General features: G+C 38.4%; 2 protein-coding genes across 2 annotated transcripts; both read right to left on the reverse strand.

Moving 5' to 3' along the window:
- Positions 1-838: 838 nt before the first annotated feature.
- On the reverse strand, positions 839-2,103 carry LOC129772918 (odorant receptor 67d-like). Its single transcript, XM_055776448.1, has 3 exons — positions 1,159-2,103; positions 951-1,106; positions 839-892 (listed from the first exon to the last, which is right to left on the reverse strand). Exons 1-3 carry the CDS (start codon positions 2,101-2,103, stop codon positions 839-841), a joined length of 1,155 nt encoding a protein of 384 aa, XP_055632423.1.
- A 9,831-nt stretch (positions 2,104-11,934) lies between these two features.
- On the reverse strand, positions 11,935-13,328 carry LOC129772919 (odorant receptor 67d-like). The gene is made up of 3 exons (XM_055776450.1): positions 12,384-13,328; positions 12,177-12,332; positions 11,935-12,118 (listed from the first exon to the last, which is right to left on the reverse strand). Exons 1-3 carry the CDS (start codon positions 13,326-13,328, stop codon positions 12,065-12,067), a joined length of 1,155 nt encoding a protein of 384 aa, XP_055632425.1. The 3' UTR covers positions 11,935-12,064.
- Positions 13,329-14,382: the final 1,054 nt, after the last annotated feature.

The raw sequence follows: 14,382 nt of genomic DNA on the forward strand, positions 1-14,382 counted from the left end.
ATCGGACTTCATTTACTAGTATCGCAGACGTGAAAATTTAATTTTTTTTTTGAAAACCGAAAAATCACCCAAGGGGGAGCAAGGGAAATCGGGGTTTTCAAAAAAAAAACTTTCGTGCCAAATGTCTTAGAATTGCAAAGAACGTCGAGATTTATCGTTTTCTCGGAAAACATTTTTTTGTCAAAAATTGACTTTTTGGTTCTTGGTCGTTTTTCCGTCTGAAAAGTCGATTTTTGACAAAAAAATTCGAGATGACAGTAAATCTCGACGTTACATTCCATTGAAGACATTTTGATCATTTTTTTTATGATTTTTCGGTTTACAAAAAACTCATATTTTGACAGCTGTGCGACACTAGTAAATGAAGTCCGACTGAGCTGATATTTTGCATAGGGTAATTTTTTGTGGGAATCAACACTTCTAATCAAGTTTCCTTTGAAAATTCGAAGGTCACTTTTTTCCCATACATCCATTGGCACTCTAATGGACCCCATATTCTACAATTATGCTTCGATAAATTTGAAACGCATTCAGATGTATGCAAAGAAAATATGCAAAGATGTATAAAGTTTATGATCCTGAGCTGACTGTCACAGTCGATCACGCGCAGTTTGTGTTGACGATTTTAAGCTAACGATCGAGTCAACAAAATAGGACCGAATTATTAAAAAAGTTGAACTATGCAGGATAGAACCTTCTAATCGATCTAATATAATAAGCACAATATATAACATTTTTTGGTTTATAGTTATTCAAGATTCTTGTACAGATGTAGTATTACATTAAACAATGGGTCGGTCAATGTGCTTAACGCATATTTCAATGCTATTTTATTTGATCAATCCATCATAGTTGCTAGTATTGTTATATAAGAATACATCCCCTTCAACACCTGAAATAAAACCAATTAGGATGAGTAGATTGACCAACACAAATTTTCCATCCATCACCTCAACGTATGTTTCCATATTCAATGGAACTATTCGTCCGGCGCACATTTCGGTGGCATTCTGAGCCCGATGGAGCATCAATGCAATCATTCGCTGATGACGTATTGATAGATTGTAGAAACTGACTGTATATACAAACTCGACCATTCGCTGGTTCTGGAAGTAAAATGTAGAACGAAAGCATTTGATTCAAATTCGGTTCTCCTACCTTGGCAGCGACATAAGTTCCCAGAATACAGTATTGCGATATCTGGGCAATCATTGCGACCAACACTCCGTACGCTGTATAGTAACGTTTTATGTATGCCAAATACACGCTGCATACCATTCCGACCATATTAGCAGTCAACAAAATCCAGTTATGTCCCGAGTAATGATTATCCACCCTTGTCTCGAAGTCAACCAGCATTTGATGGGCGCGATAAATTCTCTGTATTTTTTCTTCAATTTGCTGCTGATTCGATGAAACATCATCGACAAGTAATAGATTCAATTCACCTATTTCATTTCCAATTGCGTCGATAAAGGCTCCAATGGGAAGGTTTAATATCATGAAGAAGCTGTCGAATGCTGGGAATACAATGGCGGCAAGATTTACAAGTATCCCATGACAGGCGGTAGTCACAATATATCCAAAAAATGTTTTTTCGTCCACAAACGGAATGTGCACCTCTAGAACCAGCGTAAACTCACCATTGACCACAGACAGTACAAGACCTAAAATCAGCGCCAACGCCATGGCCACACGATAGAGGTACACGATGGTCTTCTGCCAGAAATTCAACCGTGTCATGTGTTTGAGCAGAATCGATTCATTGCTTGGATTCTTCTGCAATTCGCCAAGCACTGCTTGAAGTTCGTCTAGTAAAACCGGGTAATTCCGACGACTGTTGATCGCGTTATAAAACTTGGACAGTGCCTGGATTGCTTTCGTGCAAAGTAGGAAAACTTTCAGCCCAATAAGCGCATCATGTCTGTGTCTCCAAAATGAACAACCTATCAACGGATAGACTACAGAGAGAATCGCCAGCATGCAATACGAACGTTTGTTCATCCGAAAGTTCGGATCCAGAACATCGTAGCCAATAGACGAGGCCAACCGATGAACAACGGATACTGATTTATCGAGTTTCGCGGTTGAGTCGTGTCGCATCTTGAACGGAACTGAGTGCGAATCCGTGCCGTGATCTATTAGTGAATGCTACCAGTGTCACATTTTCCCATGGTTCAAGGATATTGAATGGGGTTGAATTAAACATTTTTAAAATTGGCTCACTGAATGACAAAGTTCTAATTACTTTGCACTTACTGACCACGTCACGGGCATTTTGTAAGTTGCGGCGATTAAGAAGTAATTGCTCTTTGTCTGTGGAAAGTATCCGCCGTTCATCGATTGGCCTCCTTTCCTGGCTATGATGTTCTGGTGCCTCATTTTCGGATGACTAAACGTTCGGTTTGTTCACTAACGGTTACCATCATATGCTATCTGATGATGATAGCAAACGCCACGATGCGTTAATAAAGGTTGTGTCACATCAAATTGCATCACGGAAAAAACGCTGTAGAAATTCGCCCAGTAGACCGATCCTTTTGAAAATTTTAGACAGTAGAATAAAAACTATTAAACAACTTTTGGCATTTTCTTTTTATTCATACTTCGAACCCAAGCCCGTATGCTCGCACCTTCCTCTTTACCCCGTCCATAAGGTTCTGTACAATGTCAGGTTGTAGTTTTTTTTTGAACAGAAACCCATTTTCCCTTGAAGTCCGCCTCCGATTTGACAACTTTTGGGTTCTTCCGGAGGGCCTGCTTCATAATCGCCCAATATTTCTCTATTGGGCGAAGCTCCGGCGCGTTGGGCGGGTTCATTTCCTTTGGCACGAAGGTGACCCCGTTGGCTTCGTACCACTCCAACACATCCTTTGAATAGTGGCACGAAGCGAGATCCGGCCAGAAGATGGTCGGGCCCTCGTGCTGCTTCAATAGTGGTAGTAAGCGCTTCTGTAGGCACTCCTTAAGGTAAACCTGCCCGTTTACCGTGCCGGTCATCACGAAGGGGGCGCTCCGCTTTCCGCAAGAGCAGATCGCTTGCCACACCATGTACTTTTTGGCAAACTTGGATAGTTTCTGCTTGCGAATCTCCTCCGGAACGCTGAATTTATCCTCTGCGGAGAAGAACAACAGGCCCGGCAGCTGACGAAAGTCCGCTTTGACGTAGGTTCTGTCGTCCATTACCAGGCAATGCCTTTCGTCGCGGTTAGGAGCCTCCTGAACTTGTATGTACGCAGGCCCTCCCGCTGCTTGGTCCGCTGGACGAATGAACTTGACAAGTTCAGCTTATTGGCGACATCTCGGACCGAACTTCTCGGATCACGTCTAAACTGCTTAACTACGCGCTTGTGATCTTTTTCACTGACGGAGCATCCATTTTTGCCGTTCTTCACCTTCCGGTCGATGGTTAGGTTCTCGAAGTATCGTTTTAGTACTCTGCTGACCGTGGATTGGACGATTCCCAGCATCTTACCGATGTCCCGATGTGACAACTCCGGATTCTCGAAATGAGTGCACAGGATTAATTCACGACGCTCTTTTTCGTTCGACGACATTTTTCCGAAATTTACGAAAAATTGACAGTGAAGCATGGCCAACGTGATCTATACACTCTTATCTGATTATAAGCGAAAGCTGAAGATATAATTCCTAAAAATTAAATTTCTACAGCGTTTTTTTCCGTGATGCAATTTGATGTGACACACCCTTTAGGACTTAAAATTTTTGTCACTGTTTCACAGTCAGTTCAGGCGAATTCTAAGTTTTATAATGTATTCATTAAATACCAGAACTACCCACTTTAGTTGGGTGACCTTCAAGCTGTGTTGAACGAGTTGCAGAAGAATTTAAGCAATGAACCAATATTGCTCGGGCTCATGGTTCGACTAAATTTTTGGCAGAAGACTATGGTCTGTTCCTACGGTACGGCCGTTGTGTTGTTGATAGGTTCAAGTCTCATACTGCCTTCAATTACCGGCGAATTCATCCTCAAATTGGAATTGTACATACCGTTCGTCAACGAGAAGACATTCCTCGGATATTGTGTCACTACCGTTTGTCATATCATTTTTCTAATAGTGACAGTCGCAGTATTTCCGGCATTCGATAGTTTCTTCATGGATTTAAGCCTTCCGATTGGAGCTTTTGTCGATTCAGTTGGGAACGAAATAAAAAAAATTGAATCAGTTACTAGCCGAAAAAGGCACATCAACAAATAGACGATAAATTACAAAGGATTTATCGAACCCATCAAATGTTGGTTGACTTCGAGACAAGGGTGGATGCTCATTACTCGGGACACAACTGGATTCTGTTGACTGCCAATATGGTCGGAATGGTATGCAGCGTGTATTTGGCGTACATCAAAAACTACTTTCCAGCGTACGGAGTGTTGGTCGCTTTGCTTGCTCAAATTTCGCAATACTGTGTTTTAGGAACATACATCGCTGCAAAGGTGAGAATACCTAGTTAAAATCGAGCGCTCTGATTTTACATTTTACTTTCAGAACCAGCGAATGGTTGAGTTTGTTTACACAATCAATTTTGACAATCTATCAATACGTCAACAGCGAATGATTGTATTGATGCTTCATCGGGCTCAGAACGCCTCCGAAATGAGCGCTGGTCGGATCGCGCCGTTGAATATGGAAACGTACGTTGAGGTTGTAAATATGTATTTTTGTTTGCCAATGTATAAATCTACTTTTATATTCTGAACTTATTTTAGGTACTTAAAGGGATTTGTTCTTATATAACAGTACTGGCTACGATGTTGGATCAATGACATTAATTATTGTTGGAAAATGTCAAAGTTTTTTGTGTATTTTTTGTTCCATATTATAGCTGCGTCATAGTATTATATAAAATTATGTACCTGCACGATTGCGTCGTACGTCGTATACATCTTGTTTTAAAACCTCAGAATCAGAATTGATGTTTTGAGTTTCCACAGATGCGCAACTACGCGGTTGAAATGGTGTAAACAGTATATGGAATAATAATTATCTTCTATTTTCATAATTATAAGCTATTTTCATAAGCTTTTCGAACATTTATATTTTGTTCAGGCGAGAAACATTCATGAAATAAATAAAATAAGTAAAAAAAATTTAAGTTAAACGGTTTAATTGTGATTAAACATAACAATGTAATAAAATTCGCAGTTATCACACCTCTCCTTCATTAGTCTAGGGCATTGATAAGACTAAAATAAAATCGTGGGACATATGATGAAGTCGCTAATTGTGGATAATGGAAATCCAACGCGTCCCACGATTTTATTTTAGTCTTATCATTGCCCTAGACTAATAAAGGAGAGGTGTGATAACTGCTAACTGCTACTTGCCTAATTATTTTGCAGCTTTTAGTACATTGTTTTGTTTAATCACAATTAAACCGTTTAACTTAAAAAGTTTTTTTTACTTATTTTATTTTCTAGTTTTTAGTACATTATCTGTTTCAGTAGAATATTTTTCTACAATAAAACCATTGTACTAAATTCTATCAGTCTAATAATTTCATTTGATACCAATATTGAGTGGATTGCAGAAAATACATAGTGTGTTCTCCAAGTCAAATTCGTTCGTTTGATACACATGTCTCAATCATCCTTTTTTTTTGAGATGATATGGAATCAGCTATTTTGTAGCGGCGGCCAAATTGGATTTTTCAAGATAAGCAGTTTTAAAATGACAGCTGATATAAAGATGTTTTATAAATTCGGTCAGCTCCTATTGGCCAAATTGCTATCAATTTGAGACAATCCTACAGACATACAAACAGTTCAAGCTAAATAAAACCGTTTAATAAAGTAATTTGCTATTTTGTGATAGCGGCCATCTTGGATTTGGATTTTTCATGATCTGTTGTGATCTACTATTCAAACCCCTTTTATTTGATACCTATATTAATCTGGTTTTGAGAAAATATGTAGCCCGCCATTTGGTAGTGGCAGCCATCTTGTTTTTGCATTTTCATAAATAACTGTGTTCTACTAGTCGAGCCCTTTCATTTGATACCCATATTAATGAGGTTTTGAGAAAATATGTAGTACGCCATTTTGTAGTGGAAGCCATCTTGGATTTGCATTTTTCATAAGACGGGAATTTTTCTTTTTTTGCTCTTACACCGCTTCGACGTAACACATTAGTTCACTGATACACATGCACTTTTCTAACAGCACGAACACGAATGAACGTAGAGTTGTACGCCGGGAATGAAAAAATATTTGCACGAAACATAAATATTTCCAGCAAACCGATGCACAGCCTAGATCCTCTTGACAAAAAGGTACAATAACTGACACAGCGAGCAGCACATTCGACTATCTCTCACCACAGCTCAATCCGAACACCTCGGCATGTAAAACACAAGTATGAACACAAAAGTCAAAAACATTTCACATTTAAACACACTTACAACACATAAGTTATTTTTTTTATTTTATGACCAACATATTCACTAAAAATAATTTTTATGGCAGAACAACGTTTGCCGGGTCAGTTAGTATATATATCTACAAAATACAATCTTACGTGCATCGCGATACACAAAGTATTAATGAATCAGTGAAAATTAACGTTAAAAGACATTTCTACAGATCTGCACACTTTCACAGACTTTTCCACATTTGTAACAGACATTCACATGTTTTGACAGATTTTTTTTTAAAATCATCTGGCATCTCTTCGTTCCACTTTTTCTCGAATATTTTCAAATCGCAGAAGTAAACATTTACGTGACTCTGACTTTGTTTGTTTTTATTTAGTTCGGAAAAATATTATACCAAAGGAAGTGGACATTAAGAATGCGATGCTCAGTGGAAAGCTGCGCGAATACGAGTGAAAATGTTCGCGTAAGCTGGGTCGATTTTTGCGGAGAAGACAAACTAGTTCCGAACAAGGCGCTTGTATAAATGTATAACAGGTGAAGCAACATCATCACTTCAATAAGAAGAGGATTAAGGTTTGTGGAGCGGGGGTTGTTCGTTTTGTTATTACTAGGATACGCCATTTTTGCATTTTCTCATGCGAGAGTAGTGGATGAACTGGATAAGAATGAAATTCTACAAAATCATCCCTTCTTTTTCACATAAATTCGCAAAATCCGAACATAGCAGGCATCGTTCGAATAAGCGTCGTAGCAGTTTGTAGAGAGCCGCCGGCAGCGTTCTGATGATTTTCCTGTTCTTCCAACCGGGTAGAGATTTTCACCAGAGCTGTTTGTAAACAATACCGACAGCAATTCCAATATGGCTGAAAGTACATTTCATATGATTGTTTCACCTGGTATATATAGAGGCGCCTTGGTTCCGAATAAGGGTTCCCGTATCTGTGGAGCAAGTACGATGTTTGAATTATTGAGAACCAAAAGTGTAGCAAACCTTTCATACACATTTTTAGGGTTTTAGATAGAAATACATCGTTTCATTTCAACCGGAAAGGAAACCTCGCGAGTAACCATAATGCCTTCCCAACAATTAAGACGGTAGTAGACTCAGAAGATTACGTCCATCATCAACACGATGCGCAGATTGCTTAACCGTTTTATTCATCAACGGCACTAGCAGATCGTAATTACGCGGATTTCATTCGGGAAGATTCTAATCCATATTCCGATAACATCGTAGAATCTTATTGTGGAATTCCGAAAGCATCAAAAAGACATGCGAAGTGCTATCCATCTGTTCGAGACAAATTCAAAACATCAAAATGTTGTACTGAATATCAGAGGTAGTTTTTCTGCTTGTATGAAACATATCATTCAGATAATTTTAATTATAGATTGCTTCGCTGTGGCGTCAGGAAGCTCACAGCGAATTCGTTTTTGAAACTGAGTTAGTTCCAAACTGACTCTGTAATACAAAAAACGTTTTCGGGTTCATGCGATTTGTTGGTGTGCGTTATATAGTCTGATTTGTTTATATTTGCGATGACAAATTTACAGTTTACAGATCAGAAGGACCAAGCGCAATGTAAATTTATAAAAGTTTAAATGAATATTTCTACTTCATGTTATTTGATTACCTAACACATGTTGTCCTGATACATACTCAACAATTTGTCGACACATTTCCTGTTTGTTCCACAAATAATTACCATCTATATATATATAAATGGATTTTTATCTGTCTGTCTGTCTGTCTGTCTGATTCTTATGGACTCGGAAACTACTGAAACGATCAACATGAAAATTGGTATGTAGAGATTTTTGGGGCCGGGGAAGGTTTTCGTGATAGTTTGTGACCCCTCCCCCTCTCTAAGGGGGGTGGGCTGCTATGCAAATTAAACACAAATTTCAACATTACTCGGGAATTAATCAAGGAAATGAAACCGAATTGAGCATATTGAGGTTTTAGGGTGCAATAAATGTTTCTATGGTGGTTAGATACTCCTCCCTTTTCTCTAAATGGGGGCTGCCATACAAATGAAACACAAATTGCAGCATCACTCGAGAATTAATCAAGCAAATGAAACCAAATTAGGCATATTGAGATTTTAGGATACAATAAATGTTTCTATTATGGTTATACTCTCCATCCCCCCCCCCCCTCCTCTCTAAGGGAAAGCTACCATACAAATGAAACACAAATTTCTGCATAATTCAAAAACGAATCAAGTACAATTTGAGATGTGAGGGTTTTTGGGTATGAGAAATGTTTCTATAATAGAATGACACCCCTCCCTCCTCTGGAATGGAGAAGGGGGTCCCATAAAAATATTACACATATTTCAACCAAAAATATTCCAACCAAACATGACAATTGAAAATTTTTGGAAAACTCTGAAGGAAAAAAGGGAAAATTCGGAAAATTAAATTCCCATATGTTCTACAATTACATAGTGACAAGTGCTGTTAGTCCATTTGATGTTTGCGCTAGCGAAATTGATCTTTGTTCGGTTCGAAACTGGATTTTAATGTGATGAAACGCACTCCTATATCTTCTTCTATCTATATGAAAAAAAGGATCGCCGGATGTGTTGATAAGAGCAAAACTCGAGGAAAGAATTGTCTGATTTAGGGCTATCTTTATTCTATCATATTTTCTGTATAAAACATTTATTCCATGTAACGAAGAAACATGTTATTTGCAAGTGGGTGAAAAATCTTACACGAGAATTGTGTCTGATAATAATTTGATATTATAATGTCGAGTTTTGGTAGAAGTACTGAAATTTTATAGTATAAAATTATTTTAAAGGGTAGATGAGAAGATCAATCAATGAACAGTTGTGCGATTGGACCCATGAACGTGGATGTGATAACGAAAAATAAATTTTAGGCGGGACGAAGTTTGCTAGTTATAATATACAATCATTATCAGACACAGTTTTCGTTTAATATGTTTTTGAAATTTCGGAAAAAAAAACTCTTATTTCAACATATACGATACGTAAAAGTAAATTTTCATTCATAATTTTTATTTTAAAAGCATGTCTACTCCACCTGAAAATCCATATTTATTTTTGCCTCCCAATGAAAGCACACGAAGCTTAATGCCGTCTACGCGAATATACCCTTCAAAGTCAGAATCCGAATTGGATTACGATTCCAATAATACAAAAGCAAAAGCAACAGGCCTATGCAAAAGCAACAGACTATGAAAATGTCTTTATTTTTAGATTTTCCAAAACAATACTCGGAACTTGACAGTTCAGTATAGTTGTATTGGTGGACCCGAGTGCGAACCCGTGAAACGTCTCAGTGCGAACCCAACAGCTTTCGGGTTGAACCTAGTACGAAACTAGGTTCAAAATGAGTGAATAAAAAAAACGTTTTGACAACGGTTAGGTTGGAACTGAACAAAAACGAATTCGCTATCACTCTCTAACTTTGCTAAAATGAAGGTGTCCAACGCTGCGCTGCAAGTTGTTGGTGAAAAAACCAATCAACCTAGTCAGAGAAATACCGGTGTGTTCTTGGCTGGTACCTTGCAATATGTAAAGTGACCAGATGGTCAGTGGTCTAACGCGGGACACAAAAAACAAGAAAGAACAAGAACGAGAATTAGGTGATGCTAGAATTCAACGAACGAAACGGCTGGAGATAAACATTGTCGCGAAGGCCACCAAACTTCCCAACATTCCCCAGCTGCGCCCGAACTTTTGGGCGAATGGCTAAAATAGAGAGACAGACGACCACCAAAGCCACGAAAAAGTAGAATAACACGGCAATATACATTTTTTCATCCGCCATGTTTCAGGTTCCGGCCAACTTCCGTAAGGCCGCCCAGCGTTGCATTTACAATACTTCATCAAACAACTCTGCCTCTTCATGTCGACTTCCGGCTTCTTTCAAACGTTAAGCCCTGACCGAGCTAAGGGACCAAAGATGAATTTTTCGTCTGACTCACGTTGGTCCATGCGAATCAATAGGGGACTTTTATAAAAATCATTTTCCGATTTTGTTGCTGTCGCTTCCAGTTGACCCTCTCTAAACAAAAAGCCCAATGTCGGTGCGATAAAACCAGCTCAACGTATTAATCTTTGAATGCATTGGAAGCGCTCTTGAACAGTCTGCCAAATAAAAGTTTCTTTTGAGGTTCATCCATTTAAGAAAATCAACATGATCAAATTGTGATATTGAAATACATTGATATCGCGGGACATTTTCGTTTATTTTGCCAAATGCGGGACATTTCGCGGGACGGAATCTTACGCGGGACATTTTGTTGAAATGCGGGACTGTCCCGCGTAACGCGGGACGTCTGGTCAGTTTAGCAATATGAGATGATCTTCCAGAGATACAATGGCCAATTAAACTATTGACGGAAAAATGTAGTTCGTTCATGTTATAAGTTTAATTATTTTTGCCTTTGATAACAATATCTTTTTCATAGTGTTGATTATCATGAGAAAAATAACACTCCGGTTCGTTCAATCTCTTTTGACAATTGGATCTTTTTTGACAGCCGTTTTAATCAAGATAGAAAATGAAAGGTGGGAAGATTTTTTAAATCTGTGACGTCGCAGATTTTGTTTATGTATGTTAGTTTTCTTATAATAGTCGACTACATAGGGAAAGTGTTGTAATTGAAAGTAAAAATAAGCAAATGAAATGAACGCACTAGTTTTTTTTTCCCTAAATCAATGCTAGCGTTCAAAATCATAAGGGCCCGACATTTTAACAGAAACTGAAATTTCAGTATTTTCTAAACTTAATTTAAATTTAATTTTACTTCTCGTTACGTCGACCAAAAACGTAAACGAACAAAGTCAGAGTCACACAAGCTTTTGTTCCTTTTACGGATAAACATTTGACAGTGCATGGGAGAAAAGGTTCCAAGTTAAAAAACATGTAAAATGAACTTGAAAATAAATTTAATTGACTCCGTATGACTTAGATTGTGAAGAAAAGTTTTCCGCTTGCGTCTTAGTTTCAGACGACTGAAGTTTTCAGCACCCTAATTGTGAAAAAAGTGAATATAATTGCTGACAAAAGTCAAACCTCCATGAAGTTACTCTAGAATCCAAACATAGTAGACGTTAGAATACTATTTCTGAAATCAAAGAAAAAATTAAACATTTCAGTTGGTGAAATGTTCTGTTGTTTCTGTAATTAGCTTCTGTATATCCCCTTCAACGTTATTCGTTGACACATTCAATTTTGTACCATTTAGGTAACTGACTGGTATGCCTGGTGTGTGAACTTCCTATCTTCCTGGCTACTAACACAATCAAAGTTCAACACAACCAAAACCCGTGAATCTTCTCACCTTCTATTCTTCATCTCGAGTCCGCACTATCTAGGTTAGTACAACTGCTCAACACATGGGGTCGCATGCGTATTCTTTGAATTGGCTTTGAATTCAAAGAATAATTGATAGTAGAACCACTAAAACAAATATTTCGGAGAAAATCATTAAAAAAACAAAAATGATGAATATGCTTCAGAACCATTCTATCATTAACGTCGTGCAAACAAGCAAACGTGCGAATACATGTTTATCAATTTGTAACTAGTTTAACTACTGAATATCATTTGTGAATCTCGCACATATATTGTTTCTCGCGAATTACGTGTTTTTTCAACGTGTTCAACGTTTATTCCATTATTAATCTGATTAATCCACCATCCTTGACAGTATAGTTATATAGGAATATATTGCTTTCAGAACCTGAAATAGAAGTATATAAAACATATAAGACAACAGGCACCAAAGATCAATCCCTAACCTCGACGTAGGTTTCCATATTCAATGGTATGATTCGACCAGCGGTCATTTCGGTGGCATTCTGAGCCCGGTGAAGCATCAGCGCAACCATCCGCTGTTGGTTTGGTGCCAGTTGGTAAAAGTCGATTGTGTACACAATTTCGACCATCTGCTGATTCTGGAAGTAAAGTATGGTGTGAAAGTTTTACTCTCAATGGAACACTCTCACCTTCGTCGTAATGTATGTTCCCAGAATACAGTATTGCGATAATTGATCCACCATTGCGACCAACATTCCGTACGCGGGATAGTACCTTTTGATGTAAGCCAAAAATACGCTGCACACCATCCCGATCATATTGGCAGTGACCAAAACCCAGTTATGTCCGGAGTAATGATCTGCCACCCTGGTTTGAAGGTCGACTAGCATTTGATGGATACGATAAATCCTTCGTAATTTTTCATCTATCTCTTCCCGCTTCAACGTTCCCTGTTCGGCAAGCAGTTGGTTCAATTCACCTATTTCATTTTCAATCGTCTCGACAAACATCCCAATCGGGAGACATAAAATCATGAAGAAACTATCGAATGCTGGATATATGGTAACAGTGATTATCATGAACAACGTATGGCAAGCGGTGGTCGCAATATATCCGTACAATGTTTTCTCATCAACGAACGGAATGTACAGTTCAAAAATCAGAATATATTCACCAGTAATCAATGTTAGCAGAATACTCGAAATCATTACCAGCGTCACGGCCGTCCAATAGGCCCTGAGCATCGTGTTCTGCCAAAAATTCAGCCGAGCCATGTGTTTGATCAAAATTGGCTCATTGCTAGGATTGTCCTGTGCCTCACTCAGTACTGCCTTGAGTTCGCCCAACAAGATCGGATAGTCGTGACGCTTGGTGACGACGTTAACAAACTTGGACGCTGCCTGGACGGCCTTTGCAACAATCAGCCATACTCTCAGTGCCACCAACGCATCGTGTCGCTCCCTCCAGCACGAATAGGCTATCATCATGTAGCCGAATGCCATCTGCGATAGCATATTAATCGAACGTTTGTTCAACCGATAGTTCGGATCCAGAACATCACAGCCAATGTATTTGGCCAGCCGTCGAACGGCAGCCACCGACTTTTCGAGTTTCACGCTCGATTCGTACCGCATCTTGGACAATACTGAGGGGCCCGATTTCCCACACGTTTGTTGCATTTTGTTGTCACGAATGCAATTCGAATTGGCTTCCGGAAAATTTTAATTACTTCTCACTATCCGACGCAATGCGCTTTCCTGGACTTGTTGCTTCGGCTGAATGCCAGGTTCGTGGTCATTTTCTCCTGACACGAGAATTGCTGTACGTCTATTAAATTTTTCATATGGTGTTATTGTTCGAAAAAATCGAAAAAATTGTTGGCGTTGGACTACGTTATTGTTTTATTAAGCTTCGGATATTATTTTAGAATCCTTCGAAACTTTAGAAATAATTGTTTCGTAACTATAATTTTTTGATCGCCCTGGAAATTGGATTGTTTTTTTTTTCGAGTATTTGGTTATTATTTAATGTACGAATAAGGGTAACTATCGAACTTTTGAAAAATCTTAACCGTTATCCAAATAGAAATACCGCATTCTGATTGGTTGAAATCGAAGATACAAACTTCCTCTTGTACTCACATTCATTGTCCAGTCATTTTCTGGTAGCTTTACGAAAGTTCCATAAGCTCCATAACAATTCATTACAGTGAAAATGAATAAAATAATATATTTTAAGAAACTAACTATCAAGCATTATAAAAAATCTCAAGCATTATCTCAATGGAAATCTCGCGTTCCGATTGGTTGATTCGTTCTGGCACGGTCGATTTTATTCCCACCAAAATACGTTTCCTTAACACAGACTACAAAACCAAGACGGAATCGGCATTGCAAGTCGGGGGCATTTTTGTATTGTTAGTAAGGTGAATGATATGATTAATTCTAGCAACTAGAATATAAATCCATCTCATGTTACTCGGTTGTAACACAAGTGGAGTGAAAAAGGACACCCAACAAGGGTTTTTTTTTTCAGGATCACCAAATCAATATCAAAGAGTTTATCGATGGAATTTTTCAAACAAAATTCCGAAATCAGCATGTCACAGATAGCCGAACGGAATCCTACGTCACATATGCGGTCGTGTCTCGGACACAACCCTCCTGTGACCTTTTTTTTCCAAAAATA

This window comes from Toxorhynchites rutilus, chromosome 3, assembly GCF_029784135.1.
Source record: "Toxorhynchites rutilus septentrionalis strain SRP chromosome 3, ASM2978413v1, whole genome shotgun sequence".
NCBI classification, from domain to species: domain Eukaryota; kingdom Metazoa; phylum Arthropoda; class Insecta; order Diptera; family Culicidae; genus Toxorhynchites; species Toxorhynchites rutilus.

Coding starts and splice junctions, on each gene's coding strand:
- LOC129772918 (XM_055776448.1), bottom strand. CDS start 2,103: ATGCGACACGACTCAACCGCGAAACTCGATAAATCAGTATCCGTTGTT. Junction 1,107..1,158: donor GAACTTATGTCGCTGCCAAG/GTAGGAGAACCG, acceptor TTTTACTTCCAG/AACCAGCGAATGGTCGAGTT. Junction 893..950: donor ATATGGAAACATACGTTGAG/GTGATGGATGGA, acceptor GTTTTATTTCAG/GTGTTGAAGGGGATGTATTC.
- LOC129772919 (XM_055776450.1), bottom strand. CDS start 13,328: ATGCGGTACGAATCGAGCGTGAAACTCGAAAAGTCGGTGGCTGCCGTT. Junction 12,333..12,383: donor GAACATACATTACGACGAAG/GTGAGAGTGTTC, acceptor CTTTACTTCCAG/AATCAGCAGATGGTCGAAAT. Junction 12,119..12,176: donor ATATGGAAACCTACGTCGAG/GTTAGGGATTGA, acceptor CTTCTATTTCAG/GTTCTGAAAGCAATATATTC.